Source organism: Oryctolagus cuniculus, chromosome 9 (assembly GCF_051225735.1).
Source record: "Oryctolagus cuniculus isolate XC-2025 breed Fujian yellow rabbit chromosome 9, ASM5122573v1, whole genome shotgun sequence".
NCBI classification, from domain to species: Eukaryota; Metazoa; Chordata; class Mammalia; order Lagomorpha; family Leporidae; genus Oryctolagus; species Oryctolagus cuniculus.
In genome coordinates, this window is record NC_142875.1 from 45,471 (window position 1) to 67,077 (window position 21,607).

Here is a 21,607-nt window from a genome sequence, read left to right on the forward strand (position 1 = left end):
AGTCGGTTAATTTTGCTGATGTTTCCAAAGAAACAGCCTACAGATTCACTGATTTTTCTCTTTATTTCAGCTTTAATCTTCATTATTTCCTTCTTTCGGATAGTTTTGGATTTAGTTTTTTTCTCCTTTTGTTCTTATTTTTCTATTTCCTTGATTTGTGGTTTTCTGGATTTCATTGTGTTTATAAATTTCCTTTTTAGGACTGCTTTTGCAGCATCACATAGGTTTTAAGGAGACTTTTCTTTTTAGTCACCTCTAAGTATCCCCCCCCCCCCAAAGAAAACTTTTATTTAAGGAATACAAACTTCATGTATTTCATAAGTACAACTTTAGGAATACAGTGATGCTTCCTACCATTCTGCCAATCTCTATAGTTTGATCAGAATCTTAGACCACTTTCATGTAATGACTTATAGGGAGGGACTGCTATCATCTGCTGTGTCTGTATGCCTTAGAGCTTTTTCTGTTCCTCATTTCCTCCAGTACTATTTTCTCTTGTCTGTAGTTGATTTTTTTCAGTGAAACATTTAAATTCTTTTCCCATGTCCTTCTGTATATATACATATATATTCTATATCTGCCTTCTTTGTGGTTGCCATGGTTATTCCATTTAATACCCAAAAGTTGCAACATTCTCATTTGAATTTACACCAGCTTAGCTTTAACAACATACAAGTGGCCAGTGTTGTAATGTAGCAGGTGAAGCCACAACCTGTGATGCCGGTATCCCATATGAGTGCTGGTTCAAGTCCTGGCTGCTCCATTTCTAATCCAGCTCCCTGCTAATGGCCTAGGAAAAGTAACAGAAGATGGCCTAAGTGCTTGTGCCCTGCCACCATGTGGGAGACAAAGATGAAGCTCCTGGCTCCTGCTTAACTCAGCCCTGGTGATTGCAGCCATTTGGGGAATTAATCAGCAGATGGAAGATCTCTCTTCCTCTGTCTGTCCCTCTGTAGCACTGAGTTTCAAATAAATAAATCTTAAAAAACCAACATACAAAAGACTCTGCTCATGGAACAGCTCCACCACATTCCTTTTTGGTTGTTATTAAGTCATGTATTCCTATGTTGTATGCCCCAAAACATCAAATACCGATTCTTTGAGAGAAGTTATTAACCTCTTAAGTTTTATAGAAAAAAAAAAACACAAAACTACAACCAAAGTTGCAATAATACCATATTTCAGAGTGAACATTTTTTTTAAGGATTTATTTATCTGGGGACTGATGCTGTGGCATAGCAGGTAAAGCCACTGCCTGCAGTGCCGGCATCCCATATGGGCACTCCCATGGGAGAACCAAAAGAATCTCTGGGTCCCTAGCTTCAGCCTGGCCCAGCTCTGGCCAGTGGGGCCATTTGCAGAGTGAACCAGCAGATGAAGGATCTCTCTATTTGGGTATTTCTTCTCCTCTAATTCTGCCTTTCAAATTCAAATCAATCAATCAATCCTTAAAGAAAAAAAAAAATCCAGAAGCCTCAACAAGGGAGACCAAAGGTCCAAGAGCCCCAGGTAGGGCAGCAGCAGGAGACAACACACCAGCCCTAGGAGAAGGAGCCAGAGACTATCTCCCTTCTTGGCTTTCCTGCTCCATCCCAGCCCCAGCAACTGGGTGAGTCTTCCCAACTCAGACACACCAGGAGTAAGGGTTCCCCAATTCTCTAGGCATTGCCCACCCAAATCAACTATCTCAGTGTGTATATGTGTTCTTGTGTTTTAAACGTTTCTGTTTTCAAGTATAAGAAACATCAACAGATTTAACCTAGTTGATACACCCTATATCCTTGGTGCTGCAATTTTTAACAACGAAAATGGATGCTGAGACTAAAAAGTCTAAGAACCAGTTTTAAATCAGTATTTTCTAAGGAACTCCAGGCAACAAGCCAGAACCACCAAGACATCTCAGAAACGAGGTGCACTGTGTCCTGCCATCTCAGATCAGAGACAATGTGCAATGAGGACCATCTGGCCCATGCTCTGAGCAGGGCCTGCTGCCTGCAAGCCAAATAAAGCCCGTGCCTCTCTTTATAAAGTTTTTTTGAAATAATGGTCTCACCCATTCACTTACACATTGCTTCAGGTGCCTTCTCACAAGAATGGCAGAGCCCAGTGGCAGACACATGGCCTGCAAAGTGTAGAACATCTTACCACCCAGCTCTTTTCAGCCAGGACCCTTGTAAAAACACAGCAAGTATTTCTCCCATGGACAAGAACACAGCCATGCCATGAAATTGGCTACCTTGTCAGCGCCGCAGCTTAATAGGCTAATCCTCCACCTGCGGCGCTGACACCCCGGGTTCTAGTCCCGGTCGGGGCGCCGGATTCTATCCTGGTTGCCCCTCTTCCAGGCCAGCTCTGCTATGGCCTGGGAGTGCAGTGGAGGATGGCCCAAGTCCTTGGACCCTGCACCCGCATGGGAGACCAAGAGAAGCACCTGGCTCCTGGCTTCGGATCAGCGCAGTGCGCCGGCCACAGCGGCCATTGGAGGGTGAACCAACGGCAAAAAGGAAGACCTTTCTCTCTGTCTCTCTCTCTCACTGTCCACTCTGCCTGTCAAAAAAAAAAAAAAAAAAAAAAAAAAAAAGCAATTGGCTACCTACAGCAGTCGTGGGTTTTTAGGTGACAAATGATTTCTGAGTTTTTAATGAATAGACATTTCATAATTAATCACTAACAAGAAATGGGTACAATTAGAAAAATATTCAAATAGAAGCCACATTTTAAAAAAGCATATTTTATACAAAATTCTACTTAGGAAAAGTACCATAACTTCAGGACTTAAAACCCACAGCAACAAACACTTTTATTTAACAAATGGTTAAAGCACAGAGTCAAAAACATTAACATTTTAAAAAAGGAAGAAGTACTGTAGAACACAGTTTTAACATTTACATTAAGCTATTTAAAAATAAAAGTGCCTAAGACCCAGAAAGGCAGGCTATAGAAGCTAACCCGGGTTATCCCTGCTCCACATGACATTTCTGCTTCTCTGGAGATCTAGCAACCACAATGGTTACAAATCCGGTGCGTATCCATTCACAAGGCTGTGAAACTGTTTTAGCCAGTCAAACCAGTCAGCGGTCAAACCAAAGGGCAAGAATGAAAAAATACAATAGACTTTGAAGAAGTGGCTGAATTTTAGTGGTTACAAAGGAACAAGAACTGCTCTTTCCTTGGCACTGTAGCTCAGAGAGGGCTAACAAGAACCACCAGACACAGATTTTGACAGATCATGTGCTAAAAAAAACTGCAAAAGACCCAAAATGGATGCTATTCACAAAGTGCTTTAGAATTAATACCAACACAGTACTAATTTTTTTCCATGTTTTACTATTTTTTCTACTTTCTAATAAATCATTTCCTGTTATGGCTAAGTGGTAAATATTAGCTTATATTAAGAATGTTAAAAATCTTTTAAATTTATGCCCAATTTTTAAATGATTACTCCTTTGAGAATGATTTCCAGATGTTTCCATGTGCCCTCTGTATTTCCAGCACGCAGCTCCCTTCCTAAGGAGTCAGGTTACATTCCAGGGTACAGATCTCAGGGATGCCCTTCTCATCCATGGGGACCAGAGGCTGTCACAAACAAGGTGCACACAAGGACTCACTCTGCCTCTTCACTCTTCTCGGGACCAGTCCCTGCTGAGTCTTCTGCCTCCCCACTCCTCCCGCCACAGCCCTCCTCAGAGGGTCTTTGGCCACACTCACATACTCGGAGGCGAGTTCCTGGCTGATGCAGCTGCATGGCCGGCTGGTCCTGCCAAGGTAGAAGAAGAGCAAGGTCCCCCAAGGGCCAACACCACACACAGTATCTCTGTAGGCCTGATGATAAAGCTGTATAAAGGAAATCAACCTTACGGCTGAAATCAGCCCTTTTCATAGCACATCCCAGAAGCTAGGCATTATGAGGCCAAAAAAACAAAAAACAAAAAAACAAAACCTATGGAAAAAGAGACAGTTGGAAATCAAAGTAGGTATCTGGGAAAATATTATTGCTCAAACCACTCTGTGGGAAACAGCAGTCAGGGCATTCCCCTCCCAGTTTGAGATGAAAACTCAAACAAGTCCATCTTGGTCCCTCAAGATAAATACAGGACTGAAATAAAATGAGGCACAGACATCCAGAGAGACAGCCTTTCAGACCTGTGAACCGGAATAGTTACTGACATAGTAACAAGCAATTTTCACGTAGATCACAGCTGGCCTCCCTATCCACACCATGCAACTTCCGTCAATCCTGTGTTTTCTGTGCAGAACCAATTTAGGCATGACTGAGCCATTTCATTATACACTAACAATCAGAATGTTTTAATATAAAAAATTAATGAAATATCTTTTATTTTCTCTGCTTAAGGGTAAACGTCTTAACATTTTATTACTTATTTTTATTTACTTGGACGGGGGAAGGGAGAGGGAGAGGGAGAGAGCGCACCAGGGGCCTGAATTAATCAAGTCTCCCACATGCACACAGAGAGCCGTTACTTACTGCCTCCCTCCAGGATGTGCAGGAAGCTGGAGTCAGGAGCAGAGCTGGGACTCAAACCCAGGCACTCCGGTAGAGTGCAGTGTCCCAAAGAACTCCTTACCTGCTGCACCTAGCACCCTTCTCTAGGGGTGAACTTTACACTCCTCTCCTCAAACAAACTGAATAAATGTGCTAGTTCTATAGTAAATAAAACTAATTTTGCCTGGTGAAAAATAACTTGATTCTCTGAGAAAAGATGATGGCTGATTTCATTCCCAGATCTGAATTTCAGGGTGTACAACTACCCTAGTAATGCTTCACACTGTCAGAATAGAATCCCAGACCTCAACACAGCCAGGCAGATTTTTCATTTCCAGTTTAATGAAAAAAAAAAAAAAAGGTTTGCAAAGAACAGCTGTAAGACCATGGACGTACCACGTGCACCCTCAGCACGGAGCTGAGCAAAGATCCCCAGCTGAGTCATGAACCAGGTCCCTGGTTCTCTGCGGCCTCCACAGGGACACTCCCATCCTGGCTCCCCTTCCTCCCTGTCTCAGGCACATCCTTTCCCCCACCCCAGCTCATCCACACTCCTTCCCAAAGGTGCTCACACGCATGGTGAGCCTGTGCTTTCTGCCATCATCTGCAGGACATCTTTGTGTTTCAACTTTTCTCTTACACCTTCTCGCCATGTCCCTTTGCTCTTTCTCACTGTCGACCCAAGACCTGTGACTCAACACAAAGGGTCAGTAACCCGTGCAATCCACCAGTCTCCCTGTCTACAGTGAGTTCCACCCGAGTACTGCCAACTGCTACCAACACAAATAGATGTAACAACAGTATCTGTCACTACACCTGAGTGACAGACATGCTGTAAGCATTTTGGTACTCCATGTACTTTTCCAATTCTCAATAACCCTCCAAAGTAAATAAAATGCCTCCTTTTCTTACAGAAAAAGTCACTGAAACTAAGAATGGTAGAGAGGCTTTCCTTGGAGTCCAGAAGAACATCCCATCCCAACACAGCCCTTACTACTGACAGCGTGACTTCTGCTTCAAGCATAGGTAAAATAAATAGTTTGGTAATGCCAGTAGTTATATTCATGCATCTACTGAAACACTAAATGAATAGTAAACAAATAAACAGCTGCTCAGCTCAACGGTTCTTAAAGTCAGAGAAAGCCCAGCTGCATGTGGCCCGTGGCCAGGGGTGGATCAGGAGCAGGTCTCTCTGGTCCAGAGGGTAGAGTGCTGTGTCCAGAGAAGCTCTCTCCACAGAGCTGCACACGAAGCAGGCTTGCTCTTGGGCCAGGACTCCTGCTGCTCACTGCATTGGACACCCCAGGACACACAGGGGCAAGGCCAGCAGAAGGCAGGATCAAGAGATGCTGGTCAAAACCCACAGCTAAGGACTGGGGACAATTTACCTAACACTTGGATTCTATTTGTCTATCACAAAAGACTTGCCAGCCCTAAAAGAACGGGCTGTGAATTCTGTAGACAACATGAAGGAGGACCAGAAGAGCAACTAGACCGGCATTTCATGACAAACTGATAAAAATCACAAGGGAGGAAAAGACTGGAAATAAGGGCCCCAAAGACTAAAGATACAGGATCCAGAGCCCAAGAGGGGACACCTGAGTAGAAGAGGGAAGTGGCCAAGACAGCAGCCGTGATCAGCAGCAGATAGGGCTGGGGACCCAGGGGTCTCCTGGGTTCCTCCCATGACTGCTGAGAAACAAACACGCATGCACATGTCCTGCAACACTCTACATGCTTGCACTGCCACAGGTACACCCCTACAACTGGAAGCTCAAGTGTGGTAAGAATGAAAGCTTGCTCACTTCTCCCTGAGCTCCTCCAGCGAGCTCTCCAAGGACCTGGCCTTCACGACTGTGCAGGAAGCACAGGTCTCCAGCTTTCCATCTCCAATATCAGTTTCCTCGCCTCTTTCTTTTGGTTTCTCTGTAGTTGGTTCCTCTCCCTTTTCTGGTTTCTTAAGAAGCTGAGAAATTATGATATTAGTAAAATACCAACCTCAAGAGCACATTATAAAAGTAGTTGTTAAATAAAAATATATACTAAATATCAAGCCCAAATATCTAAGTAACAAAATGATGTAAGCTGGAAGTCCAAAAAAACCACCTGGATTTGGTTCAATACAGTCAATATTTCAGCCACTAAAATATTCTGTAGTTACAAGAAGTGGTGTGGCAGTTGATGTGGTGAATTAAAAAATGTCACAAACAGGAGGTTCACAATTTTCCAATTTCAATGTGAAAGTTAATGCATCCACAGTTGTATGCCATTTAACAACATTCTGGATGCATGTCCCTAGGCAGTCATGTTATGCAAACACCACAGAGTGTGCTCGTACAGACACAAGCTGCGCCATCCCCAGGCCATGTGGTCTCACAGGGCCTCCACTGCATACACCATCTGTTGTGGATCACAATGTCCTACGAGGCTGTGACTTATCTAGGTACACACACAGAGAACTGTCTGAAAGGCTCTCTGTATATGGTGTGAACAGTGACTACCAGTCTCTGAGGATTTTCTTTCCTTCACCACAGGTTCTAGTTTACCTAAAATAAACAAGTATTATTTCTGTAATTTTTTTCAAAAAGTTGCTTTAGGTAGATGGCTTTTAGGACACTTTACAGCTTTCAAAACTTATGACCCTCTTTCTTACAGCACGTGCAGCAAGATGCTGGGACACATCTAATTTGACTGTCTTTGCATCAGGGCCTGTACAGGTAGAATCCTTTGTAGAATAGAGCCAGCAGATGCACTTCTGGGAATTTTATTCTCATAAAATTGAACATATTTTAAATTTCAGTGTAGCAAAACTAGTTATGTTCAGTTAAATGAGTTCACTTACAAACAAAAAAGACGTAAGTTGAGGAAAACACTAGAAGTTGTTTCTCATCACGTGAGTGCATTGTAATCCTGTGTGGACTCCCTAAATTTGACCTTCCCCTCAGCGAGTACACTGCTCTCTCTGACAGCAGCAATACATCTGTAATAAATGCAAGCTCTGGGTAGGTGCAAGTCTCCACCTGCACTCATCCAACAAATGACTCTGTACCCACAATCTTCACTCTGTGCCTCTGATACCATCTGCCTGGGGCCAGCTCAGGCCTCACAAGTTAGGACATGACACTGACGAGGGCAACAGAAGGAGCTGGAGGGCTCCACAGGAACAAGGTGGAAATTGAGGCTAGATGAGAAGGCATCACAACATATCTGGGTGGAGGGAGTAGGCATAGAAGCCTGAGGAAAACAGCAGGTGCACTTGAAAAAAATTCATCAAGCAAGAGAGCTGGAGATGAGCCAGGAACACTCATAGAAGAAGGTGGAGTGGATGTGTGGGAGCTCCACAAGGTCATCAGGAGATGAACAGCTACTGACAGGTGTGTTCTCGCCCAGCATCCATGTCTGCACGTAACCTGGTCACACACCCTCGTCTGTGCTCAAGCTCATACATGTACCTCAGTCACACACACACACCTCATCTTTCCTTACACTACGTATGTGTAACCCAGTCATACTCACATGACTCATCTGTGCGTACACTACTTACGTGTAACCCAGTCATATACACAGAATCCTTGTATGTGCTTATGCTTATACATGTACCTCACTCTCACACACACATACACCTTCATATGTGTGTACACTATATACATGTAACCTGGTCACACACAAAGCCCTGCCTATGCTCGTAACTTGGTCACACACTATATAATGTGCAACCCATCACAGACACATACATCTTTTTTGAAGCACTCCATGAAAAAGATCACACAATTTCCTAGATGATGTTGTCTAGCCTTTAACTTGTACGTTCTGGAATTTCACTTCTAATTTAAGCTCACAGCACAGTTTCAGAGTTCTCAGGGGGAACTCAACAGCTGGGTCGCTCCTACAGTTAGGACTGGTCACGAGGACATGCTCCACATCTCTGCCTTTCATCTGTCGGCATATTGCTCCACACATTTTGTTTGTTTGTTTTTAATAATTTAAATTCTCTGAATGACTTGTGGTCACAGATCCCCAAGTTGAGCACAGATGTTTATCAAAAACTAAGCTTGGGGCTGGACGACCTGAATCTCAAATGTCATGTTTGGCCACTGTGCCAGACACTCAGGGCAGAAGCCAGGGTTGGTTGCTCCCTGTTGCTGCCTCCGATCTGCCACCTAGAGTTTGTTTTACCAGATTTGGATGAAATCAGCTCTTTCTCGTGCTACGTTTATTCTGATTTTTTTTTCTTTGTGAAGGACACTGAACTTACTTTTACTGACTTAAATCTGTTTCATTTCTTTGACTTATTTTAGATTCTAATTTCATTCTTTAAAAAACATAAAACTAAAATGCTATACCCCAAAAGTTCTACTTGAAATTATAGTTGACATGGGCTATAAGTTTCAATGGTTCTTTCTGAAAACTGTCAGTAAGAAGCTGCTGACAAGTGATTTTGAGAATGTAAAGCATGAGGCACTGGGGTAGCTGTTGGTCTCGTCTGGAAAGGGAAACGAAAACGAGATCAGATGATGTTTGCATGCCAGTGACCGTAATATTTACAAATAGGTCACTCCTGGTGCATGAGCAGGAAGTGACAGAGCTAGATTTATTAGCTGTCTTTCAAGGACTGTCAGTTCTTACTTTTGAGAACATGTTTGTTAGAAGAAATCCGTTTGCTATACTTTGGTTATGGAGAGCTGTGTTTGTGCATCAAAGAGGCAAGGACACAGAAAAAGAAGGGTTCGAAGTTGCTTCCCAAGGAAAAGCCTGGTTTTGTCCATTCAGCCCCTCTCCTTGCCAACAAGGGATCGACCACCTTTATTTAACAGCCTTGGTTGGGCTCCTGAATTTCACCTATGTTATCAGATTATGCAATTTTAAAACCACATAGATCTTTACACAATTCTTATCAAAGCAAACTTAAACTGTTACAGACGAATGTTTTAGGGACAGATGCTTTATCTATTCCTCCTGCACATCTGTATCTTTTATCTCTGAAGCAAATGTGCTTGAATGACATTCTATTCCCTCTTAAGTTTTGAAGACAGAAACATTTTAAGAAACAGTGTTGTTTATTAGTGCTGCTCAGTTATTCCAGGCTTCCTTGGAAACCCATATGACTGGCATGGGCAGAAAAAACACATGGCACCTCCTCTTGCAAGCTTTGAGAACTGTGTGCCGTTTTCCAAGTCACACATCCCTTTCCTGTCACAAAGACTGACAGCAGATGCCAAGATGGAGCCTCCATCAGCTTGGGTCACCAGATGACCACTGCAAGCCATCTACTGCTGCAGAAGAGACACATGAGCAAGAAACGAACTGCAGTTTGGTTGGACCCAGAGATCCTGAGACTGCAAGCTCCTGCAGCACAGCCTGGCCAGGCTTGCGCGAGGAAAATGGTCGTGTGTTTTTTGAGGGTTACTGTTCAGGAACTGTTCACTCTATCACTAGTGAATTCCACGGGAGAAGTTATGTTACAGAAAATCCTTTGCTTCCCTAGAAAAACTATTCCTAGAAAAAAGAAATGGAATGTTTCTCCAAAATTACCTTAATCTTTACTTCTTTCTCTGCAGTTTTCTTTTGCTTATCTGCCTCTTTTCTTTTGCATCTCTCCTCTTCTCTTCTTTTTCTTTTCTCTTCTTCCCGCAAGCGTTTCTTTTCTAACTCTCTTCTCCTTCGTTCTTCTCGTTTCTCCTCCCGAATTCTCTGCATCCATGGAAAAACATGAGTATGAATCATCTGCATGGAAATGGCAGATCCAGGAAGGAAGGACACTCACCAGGTAGAGGGCCAGACCTACCTGCTTTTCCAATTTTCTATTTTTAATATATTCCAAAAGAGGTGTAGTTCTTCTAGCTAAAACACAGAAATTTTGTGGCATTTAATTCCAAAAACACGACTTCTTTTCAAGTACTTATCTTCAATTTAACCCTTAAGTAATTAGAGGAATAGTATTATTCGTGAAATTTACATGGGCATACACTGTACCAGAGTTCTTGGACACAGCTAATTCCTGGCTCTTTAGAGTCATAAAACACCACTCACAAAGATGGCATAAAAGTAGAACAAGCAGGTGTTAAACTTTCTGAATGTCATGAGTACCTCTTCCTACTTCTGCAGATACATCACATCAATACTAATCATACTAATACATTCACTTTGATCCACAAATATTCTGGAAATTTATTCCTTCTTTCCCTTGTATCACAGGTGCAGCATCCCTAATCAGAAAATCTGAAACCTGAAATGTTCCAAAATCTGAACCTTCTTGAGCACTGACCTGACCTGGGAAGCTACCCCTGATCTCATGTGCAGGTTGCTGTCAAAACACAGGTGCGGGACCAACGCTGTGGCGTAGTGGGTAAAGTTGTCGCCTGCAGCGCCGGCATCCCATATGGGTGCTGGTTCAAGACCCAGCTGTTCCACTTTCAATCCAGCTCTCTGCTATGTCTGGGAAAGCAGTACAAGATGGGCCAAATGCTTGGACCCCTGCAACTGCATTAGAGACCCAGAAGGAGCTCCTGGCTCCCAGCTTTGGATTGGTGCAGCTCCAGCTGTTACAGCCATGGGGGGGGTGGTGAACCAGCAGATGGAAGACTTCTCTCTCTGCCTCTGCTTCTCTATAACTAACTCTTCCTTTCAAATAAATAAAAATTAAAAAAAAAAAAAAAACACCTCAAAGATGCATCTACCTGCATGAAATTATCTTCAGGCTGTGTAGGATACACACAAAACATATATGAATGTCACGTTTAGATACAGGTCTTCCCCGTAGTATATATGCACATATCCCCAAATCTGAAAAAATTCCAAATCCAAAACACTTCTGAACCAGGCATCTCAAATAAGGGTGCTGACTGAACCCATGTCCATGCTGTAGATAACTCAGAAGGATAAGACAAAACTCTTTCAAAGTTCATTCAGAAAGTTACCACACACGGCACTGCTAATCAAAATGGCACAGACACTTCCACACAGTCTACCTTGGTCCTGCCTTTCATGCCTCTGACCCGACCTGAACTGGCTGTGACCTGCAGGTTCTGGCACCTGCACACACGCAGACGCAGGCAGACGACAGTGCCATGTGTGCTGCAGGTCCTCACAATCTCAGGCTGAATGGGCTGCAGAGAATCCCTAAATGCATCTGAAACTGTCATGACATTTCTGGAATTCTGAGGATCAGGAATTAGAGGAGAGCCCCTAGCCGGGGGCCCCCAGAAACAAGGGCCCCTGACACAGTGACATCACCTCAAACGGCACCTGAAGAGGAGCTCTGCCGGGCACAGGAGCTATGGAAGGAACTGATGTCATCGTAGAAACCCACACTGGCTGGCAGGTTCAGTGGCTATGGAAAAACCCCTCCTCTGTGTTGACCAAGCCTCTGGCTCAGGGTAAGGACAGGCACTGGAACAGGTGAGATCACCTCAGATGAGCTACAGCCTGACATCCTTTGGATCCTGTCTCCTACAAACTGGCTGCTCTGTTACCCACAGAATTCATAGGACTGGTAAACGAGACCCTATATAAGAAAGTGTTTTATACACCGTAAAAGTATACTTTATCAACAAACATGCATAACCACTAATATCAATTTAACCAGTGCAAGGACAGCTCCCACTGCTGTTCTGTGTGCTGTACACTTCTCTCACAAGAGGAACGCGAGGCTTGGGAAGGCAATGGCACTTGCTGGGTGTCACCTCTTCGAGCTGATTCCAGGCCTGTGTGCTCTGAAGAAACTCATGACACAGTCCTTGCCAACTAGAGTTTCCTACTTCCATTTCACCCTAAGACTTGCACATGAGAAGCTACTGAAAGCCAAAAGCTAAAAAAGCAAAAACTGCTTGCTTAACATTCAAATTTCAGATTGGAAGCAAGGCTCTGAGACCCAGTCCTGGGGAAAATGAATGAATGAGTGCCAGGAGACTCTCAGTTCAACCCAGCAACGTCTAAGGCTCTGAGCACTGTGTGGCAGGCCCCGAGACACTGGCACTGCGAGATGAAGGGGACACAACAAAAGGCAGCAAAAGGGCTACCTTACAACGCTCTGAAATGACAGACCCTGCACAAGGGGACACTGAAGCAAAGTGAAAGAGGAACGGGAGGGGCAGGAAGGTCACTTCTGTAACGGCTCTTTGCTTTTCCTAGCTCTCCTTAAATTTAGTGAGTTCAACAGTGAAATCTCAATTTTTTGCCCCTGAAACTTACCACAGTCCTTGCCTTCTCAGTGTCAGTGCCACAATCTACAACTCCAAGAATCTTTTTTTTTTTTTGCCCCTGACCTCCCACATCCAACCCACCAGCATGTGTGGTCTACCCCACCTTCCAAAATACACACTGCCTCTGCCAGCCTAGCACAACCTCCTGGACCCAGCAAAGTGTGTCAACCAGAGCCCTTGCCCCTTCTCCAGGAAGGGGACGTAAGTCAGACCTCTTGCCCAGGTGCACTCCCTGCCTCTCCAACCACACCGCCCCTTGCTCCTTGTGCACCTGCTGCTCCTACAGTCCCACGGCTCAGCCTCCAACTCCTGCACAGCTTTCCTTACCTTCTGCCACGTCACAGAGCGCAGAGGAAATTTCCTGCTGTTCCAGTTCACTACACTTGTGGTGTCCATCACCAACCCAGAGGCTCTGGCTACCCTGACGGGTGTGCTTACTCCCCACCACCCACCACGAGAAGGCAGCCACGAAGGCAGACACCTTGTACATCCTGTTCACTGCTCTGTCCCTCGTCCAGACCCAGAGTTGGTACGGGCAAGATGTATCCTCAGTACATCCTGTCATTCGCTTTAGTGCTTTATTTTGAATTCAAAATCATGAAAATGTAGAACAGATTCTCTAAATAAATATCCCAGGGGAAAGAAGAAAGGAGTAAAGCAGACCAGTGAGCTCCCTCGCCCTCGCCTCCAGTTCTCCCAGGAGAGTTTCAGGACTGGCACTGGTTTTCTCTTCTTCCACAGAGTAAGCTTCTAAAAACCTCTTGTACTCAGGATCTATGAGGAGAAAAAAATGCAAAATCAAAATAAATACATTCCTCCCCAGGCCTGGGACAGGAATCATCCTCCATCAGTGGATTTCCTCTGGCAGCTTCACGAGCCAGCGTCTGGAAAGAGCTTACCGTCTTCGATGCTTCCAGTCTTGGCATCTTTCTTCTTCAGCTTTTTCTTGGCTACCTTCTGGAACGGAGCAAATTCAACCACAGCTGGGTACTCCAGGCCTTCAACCACAAACAGACCCAAGACCACCATGAGCCTCAGCTCCGTCGTTTGGAAGGCCCTGCTCTACGCTACACAAGGACAAGCCCAAGGTTCTAGACCATCATCACTGCTGCAACTACAACTGAATACTGTTCTCAAACACCTGAGCCCTCACCAGTCAAACTCCAGACTCCAACAGAGGAGGAGCAGTTACTCACTAAACAGAACATTCTTCACGCTGTAGGTCAAAGTTCTGTAATGATACAGTCACAAGCCACCAAACTGTTCACAAGGTAACTTACACCTCATAATTAAAATATCATCAAATAGTCAGGTTTCTCAGTGTCAGTTTACATTTTATATTAAAAGGTTAATTCAATCTGTTAAAGAAGGTCAGAAATTACTTTGCTTAAATGAGACACACTGGGCCATCACAGTGGCACAGCACATTAAGATGTTACCTACAACGCCCGTATCTCACCTGAGCACTGGTTTGAGTCCAGGCTGCTCTATTTTCTGTTTTGTTTTGTTAATTTATGTGAAAGTCACAGTTATACAGAGAGAGAAGGAGAGGTCGAGAGAAGGAGATAGGGAGAGGGAGAGGGAGGGAGGGAGGGAGGGAGGTATCTTCCATCCACTGGATCACTCCCCAATTGGCTGCAATGGGCGGAGCTGTGCCTATCTGAAGCCAGGAGCCAGGAGCTCCATCCAGGTCTCCCACATGGGTGCAGGGGCCCAAGGACGTGGGCCATCTTCTACTGCTTTCCCAGGCCACAGCAGAGAGCTGGATGGGAAGTGGTGCAGCCAGGTCTCAAACCAGCGCCCATATGGGATGCCGGCACTGCAGGCAGCGGCTTTACCTGCTACACAGCACCGGCCCCTGCTCTGTTTCTGATCTAGCTCCTGTCTGATGTGCCTGGGAGAGCAGCACAAGATGGGCCAAGTGTGTGGGCCTCTGCATCCACATGGGAGACTTGCATGGAGTTCTAGGTTCCTGGCTTCAATCTGATTCAGCCCCCCCATTATGGCTATTTGGGGAGTGAACAAGCAGATGGAAGACACCTCTCTCCTGCCCTCCCTCCCTCTGTCCCCTCTGTCACTGTCTTTCAAATTAAAAACACACACACACACACACACACAGGGGTAAAAGAGGACCTTCAAAGGGTCAAACAGCATCTAAGACCTGCTTCAAGTTAAAAGGTTGAGAATGGAAGCTGAGGGGCACAGATACACAAAGAGAAACGTTCACTAAGGGAACTTGTCATCTGCTGCATCAGCAAATGGGACACTTCCACCTCCACGCTAAGCCCAAGTACTGTCTTTGCCCTGGCGGCAAAGATCAGGTACTGTGACACAGCTCTCATTTCCCTGGAGACATTTCTGCGCTAACCTCAACCATATGGGATAAAGGTAAGTATCGGGGCCGGCACTGTGGCATAGTGGGTAAAGCTGCCGCCTGCAGTGCCGGCATCCCATATGGGCGCTGGTTCAAGTCCCGGCTTCTCCACTTCCCATCCAGCTATGGCCTGGGAAAGCAGTAGAAGATGACCCAAGTCCTTGGGCCCCAGCACCCACGTGGGAGACCCGGAAGAATCTCCTGGCTCCGGATTGGTCAAGCTCCGGCCATTGCAGCTATTTGGGGAGTGAATCAGCTGATGGAAGACCCTATCCCCCCTCCCCCGGCCGCCCACCTCTCCTCTCTCTATGTAACTCTGATTTTCAAATAAATAAATATTAAAAAAAAAAAAAAAGGTATCAGGAGGCAAGCAGCACTGATGCAGCAGGGATAATGTCTGATGCCTCATAGTAGAGGCTCATCAAATGGCAGCTGACTTGCCCTCTGACCTCGAACCTGATTAGAAAGCCACAGTAGGGGCCGGCGCCCCAGTGCAACGGGTTAATCCTCTGTCTGCAGCGCCAGCATCCCATATGGGCGCCAGTTCTAGTTCCGGTGGCTTCACTTCCAGTCCAGCTCTCTGCTATGGCCTGGGAAAGCAGTAAAGGATGGCCCAAGTTCTTGGGGCCCTGCACCCACGTGGGAGACCAGGAAGAAGTTCCTGGCTCCTGGCTTTGGATCAGCACAGCTCCAGCTGTTGCGGCCATTTGGGGAGTGAACCAACGGAAGGAAGACCTCTCTCTCTGTCTCTCCCTCTCACTGTCTGTAACTCGACCTCTCAAATTAAATAAATAAATAAAAAAGAAAAAAAGCCACAGTAATCAAACAATGCAGGGCTGGCACAAAGATAGGCACACATGGAAGAGACAGCCTAGAATTAAACGACATGTGTGGTTACATGTGTGGCACAAGGGTGCCAGGCCATTCAGGGGGGAAGGGACAGGCTTCTCAACAAGGCTGTGGAAACTGGTCTCTACTGCAGAAAGAGGTTGAATACTAACCTAGCATCACAATTAAAAATTGGCTCAAAGTGGATTAAACCTAAACATAAGCCCTAAAACTACAACACTCTTGAATATGACACCAAGACACATGCAACTAACGTGGAAACAAACTGGACTATATGAAAACAGAAAAACCTCCATGCATCACACTTCTGCTTCCCAGTCAGCAGAGAGAAAAGGCAGCAACTTAAAGAACAGTAGGAAACATGTGCAAATCACATATGTGATGAGGGGCTGACACTCAATGCACAGAGAACTCCTGTAATCCAACAACTCAAAAACACAATCTAAAAAAGGGCAAAGGACTTGGATCTTTCTCCAAAGACGGTATACAAATCGTCAACGAGCACAGGGGAAGATGCCAGACATCAACAGTCATTACAGAATGCACACCTCGGTCCCAATGAGACAGCATTTCAAACTCAGGAGGTCGCTACTGCAGAACCCAACAAGAAAAACCAGAAGATAATCAGTGTTGCTGAGGATGGGGAGTCACTACATCCTTGTGCACCACTGGTGGGAGATACAGTGTTACCGCTGCTATGGAAAACAAAAACTCCTCAAAAAATTAAAAGTAGAATTACGAAATGATCAGCTGACTCCACTTGTGCATCTATATCTAAAAGAACTGGGAGCAGGGTGTCAAAGCTCTATGTGTACACTCACATTCCAGAAGCACTGTGCACAACAGCTAAGACATCGTATACTCACGCTGTGGAACACTGCTCAGCCTGAAAAGGGAATGAAACTCTGCAATATGCTGCAACATGGGCAAACCTGAGGGCATTAAGCTAAGTAAAATAAGGCAGTCACGAAACGACAACACATGATTCCACCAACTCGAGGTACCCAGAGGAGTCAGATTCACAGAGCATACAGCAGAATGGCGGCTGCCAGGGGTGGGGCGCATGTGTAGTTTCAGTGCTACGAGATGGAAGGAGTCCTGGAGACGGCTGCTCGAGGAGATCACACTCAACACTAGGGAACTGCACTCTTACAAAAACGGTAAGATAACAGACTTTGTTATATCTATCTGCCAATGCTTAAATAAGATATTTATTTGAAAGGCAGAGTGACAGAAAAAGGGAGGGGAGAAAGGGAGAGAGGGGCAGAGGGAGATATGCTGCATCTGCTAGTTCACTCCCCAAATGCCCACAACAGCCAGGGCTGAGCTAGGCCAAGCTAAGAGTCTGGAATCTTTCCTGGTCTCCATGTGGGTGACAGGGGCCCAAGTACCCGGTCATCACCTGCTGCCTTCCCCGGTGGATAGCAGGGAGTTGGAGCAGAAACAGAGCAGCCTGAATTTGAACCGGTGTTCCATACAGCATGCCAGCGTCACAAGCAGCAGCTTACCCCACTGCACCTCAATTCCTACCCCACTTCAATATTTTTTGAAAAGTAAATAAAAGACAGTTGAACAAATAAACAAGCCAACACAAATGTCAAACAGATTTTGACCTGGCCCCCAGCTCAGCCACTCTGACAATCTTGTTTATCCATCACCCTCAGTGGAGAAGGACACACTGATTCACACGGAGGGTGGGAGGAGAGGGAGAGGGTGCCTGATGAGTGAGACAAATTGCTCTAAGACGGATTCAGACTTGACAGCAAAGAAGCCACACCTGGCAGTCCAACAGGGAAGGAGGAGTGGACATCAAAGGCATAACCAGAAGGTACAGGGGATTGAACCCACACAGAGCAGGACAAATCTTGTCATCCACGCAGGCCTGACTGGAGCTCAGGGTCACAACCCCTCCCCGCGACATTACCGAGAAGGGGTGAAGGATGAACAGTGCTGTTAGGAAGACACACACTCAGATTCAGAAAATCTATATGAAAGAAGGATAAAATATAGAAAAACTTCACTCTAACAATAATACACAAGTTGTCGCCATTACATAGACTAAATTATGATTTACAACTTTAAGAGTAGCACCCAATCACAATATACTCACAATATCTTATTTTAGATTAGTCTCTGAGAACTAACTAAAACTCACAAAAATTACACCCAAGCCCATTGTTGTACTTCGAGACTGTAAGAGTTGAAAACAGTGATAAACCTTTGCTGTCAATGAAGATAAATCCATCAAAACGATCTCGGAAAAGAAGGATGTCATCAGGATTCCTAAAATTGATGTATGCTCTCGAGTAGAGGTGAGGACACAGACTGAAACAAGATACAACAGGAAAACCGCTTACCGCTTAGTACAAACACAGGGTCCCCTTTCCTTCATTTGCTTATGCCAAAAAACCATCTCCCGGTTAATTACAGCAATTTGGATATTCTTTAGCAACAAACAAACCAAAAACCACTAACTGAGATCCTTGTAATCAGCCAGAAAGAGATGTCTTAGGCCAGCTTCTCTGCAATGTCAGAGTTAGAATCCTGGTCCTCAGAGGTTGAAAAAACAAAGTGTTCCGAACACAGACGACCAGGATGCTGTGTAACTCATGGCTCATTCAAGAAAATGTATACTGTAAGAGGGACTCCGCGTTAATCCGGATAATATTTAGATTTGCTTTTTTTTAAAAGTACTTATGGGGGCCAGTGTTGAGGCATAGTAAATTAAGCCGCTGCCTGCAATGCCAGCTCCCTGCTAACGGCCTCGGGAAGCAGTCAAAGACAGCCCAAGTGCCTGGACCCCTGCTCCAGGTGGGAGACCCAGAAAAAGCTCCTGGCTTCGGCCTGGCCCAGCCCCAGCCGCTGCAGCGATCTGGGGAGTGAACCAGAGGGATGGAAGGGCTAACTCTGCCTTTCACATAAAATAAATAAAATTCTTAAGAATAAAGTATTTATGGTGGCCCATGGATGGGGTCCACACAGAGAACTAAGCGTCCTCCCCTATGCCACGGTCACCAACATTCTGCGCAGGCGGCGACTTCCAGCCCCTCCCACAGAGCTCTGCAGCTCCGGGGAATCAGGGCCCTCAGGAGCGGTCAGCTCAAGACCGGCCTGGGACCCCAGGCCAAGATCCTGCGCCCAACGCCGGTCCTCGCATATCCGCCAGTCGTTCTGGACGTCATTCACCTGCTAACGATGCTTTCCTTGAACTGGCATTCCTATCAATACACGGTAATGACAGGGGCTGCAGCACAGGGCACCCTGCCTGTCTCCTGCTGGGTCCGAACCAGCTCACGCACGTCTGCCACTCACTCGGCAGAGTCTCAACGCGATTCGCTTTTACAGGCCGCACAGACGAAGCACCGGAGGCGCACACGGCCAGCAGCCCCGCGGCAGGGACGGGCGCGCCGGCAGCAGGTGCGGAGGCCCCGGCCACCTCCCGCCCTCACCTGAGGTCCGCCGAGAAAAGCTCGAAGTAGTCGTGCGCGGGCAGCGGGCGCAGCTGCTCCTCCAGCTGCCGCTTGGTGAGGCCGGGCGGGAGCCGCCGCACCACCACCTGCGGACCGAGCCGGCCGTCAGGGCCCGCGCCCCGCAGGCGCCCCGCAGGCGCCGGCCCTCCGCGCCGCGCCCCCGCCCCGCCCCACCTTGCTGAGCGCGGCCCTCTTCTCCTCGCGAGCTCTGCCCGCGCCGCTCCCGCAGCCGGAGGACGAGGCTGGCGGCGTCCCGAGCTCTCGTCGGAACGGGATCTCCATGGCTCTCGTCCGGACGCCTCCTTCGCACTCCGGCCCCGCACAGCAACGGCCGCCCTCCGGCCTCGGCCCCGCGGAGCGCAGGTCGTACCCGCCGCGGGGCCGCCGCCGCCGCGCGCCCGCCGCCGAAACCTCGCGAGAACTCGGCGCCGCGGTCACCTGGGCGCGCGCCTGCGGCTCACAGGCTGTTCCGGTCAGCTGCCGGGGAGGGGCAATCGGAGGCTCGGGCAGAGCCCCGGTGGGGCGCTGTGCGCGCGCGCAGTCCCTGAGGAGTGCCTGGTGCGACCCTACAGAACACCTACCGCAAGACTACCACGACACTGCCGTACTTAGTACAAAACGCTGTGGTGTTTAATACAGAAAACAGTGCGACACTTACTGCAGAATACAGTACTAGGTAACTACGATACTAGAATGCGTAGTATAGAATACTACGCTACTACAAGAAATATACTTAATGTGGTACTTAATACAGAATACTACAATACTTAGCAGAGAATACCACAATTCTTGGAAAATACTGTGGTAGCACACACTGCCATGTTCAGTACAGGGCACTTTGATACGCTGCTCGGGGCAGAATACTTACTATAATACTTGGAACAATGAGTGTAAAATAGAATACTTGCAATGTTACAAAACTACAACTTAGTACTCAGGACTACAATACTACATAAAGTGGTTGTACGGAATACTCAGTATAGTACTACAATGCTATACTTAGTACAATACTTGGTATGACAGTACAGAACATAACACAATACTATGATACCACCGTTCCGTTCTCGCAGACACAGTTGAGGAAGCTGGTGTTTGTCAAGCAGCACCACAGTGCACCTTCGTTCTGCTGTGCGATTTACCTGTGGGGGGAACGCACTTGCTGCAGTGCCCTCACCTGTGGGCCAGGCAGTAGAGCAGCCAACAGCCAGGCCCCATGCACCGGTATTGAGTCAGTTCACCAGCAAAATTCATAATCCACTCATGCTCTTGATTACTGGGACAACACCAAAACCAGACTCACACTAGTGTATTTTTGCTTTATAAATTACAGGCAGCACTTGATTAATTCATATGTAAATTATGTATTTGTACTCTGCAAGGAATTTTATTAATCTTTATTTCAAACTTTATTCCCAGGCTTCTTCAGCTTAATTAGCAGCAAAGAATGAACTCCATAAGCAAAAACTGAAAGAGCTGCCCTGAGCTTACAAATATGAGAAATCTAGATTTTATCTGATCATAAACAGAACAATTTTTATAAGCAGTCATAATATAAAACAGCAGCTCCCAGGAACTTTTCTTCAAAAGTTCACTGCAGGGGCTGGTGCTGCGGTGCAGCAGGTTAAGCTGCATCTATAGTGCCTGCAATCCGATGAGGGCACAGGTTGGAGTCCCAGCTGCTCTGCTTCAGATCCAGCTCCCAGCGGAGGATGGCCAAGTCCTTGGGCCCCTGCCACCCACGTGGGAGATGCAAAAGGAGCTCTTGGCTTTTGACTTCACCTTGGCCCAGCTCCAGCCACTGGGACCACTTGGGGAGTGAACCAGTGGATGCAAGGTCTTGGTCTCTCCTCTCTATAACTCTGCCTACCAAATAAATAAATCTTAAAAATTGACCATTCATTTTGCCTCATTCTTAGAAGGCTCATCAAAACTCTCCACGAAATGTGGAACTTCATCATCATCCTCGGGAGCACCTCTTGGTGCCTTTCCATCCACAGATGGGGGAGAGCTTCGGCCAGCTTCCTCGTCTCCGCCTGTCTGCCCACTGCTGATTTAAGATTCTGGGAGGCCGGTGCCGCGGCTCACTTGGCTGATCCTCCACCCTGAGGCACCAGCATCCCAGACTCTAGTCCCAGTCGGGGCGCCGGGTTCTAGTCCCGGTTGCTTCTCTTCCAGTCCAGCTCTCTGCTGTGGCCCGGGAGTGCAGTGG

The 21,607-nt window shown here is 46.6% G+C and overlaps 1 protein-coding gene across 2 annotated transcripts; it reads right to left on the reverse strand.

The window, feature by feature from the left end:
* Nucleotides 1-2,775: 2,775 nt before the first annotated feature.
* UPF3A (UPF3A regulator of nonsense mediated mRNA decay) lies at nucleotides 2,776-19,822 on the reverse strand. Of its 2 annotated transcripts, XM_008252270.5 has the most exons (9): nucleotides 19,573-19,822; nucleotides 19,378-19,484; nucleotides 18,147-18,253; nucleotides 13,605-13,703; nucleotides 13,369-13,479; nucleotides 10,290-10,345; nucleotides 10,037-10,195; nucleotides 6,310-6,470; nucleotides 2,776-3,757 (listed from the first exon to the last, which is right to left on the reverse strand). In XM_008252270.5, exons 1-9 carry the CDS (start codon nucleotides 19,678-19,680, stop codon nucleotides 3,580-3,582), a joined length of 1,086 nt encoding a protein of 361 aa, XP_008250492.1. In that variant the 5' UTR covers nucleotides 19,681-19,822; the 3' UTR covers nucleotides 2,776-3,579. The 2 variants fall into 2 exon arrangements, with proteins under 2 accessions (XP_008250492.1, XP_051685368.1); XM_051829408.3 differs by lacking the exon at nucleotides 6,310-6,470.
* Nucleotides 19,823-21,607: the final 1,785 nt, after the last annotated feature.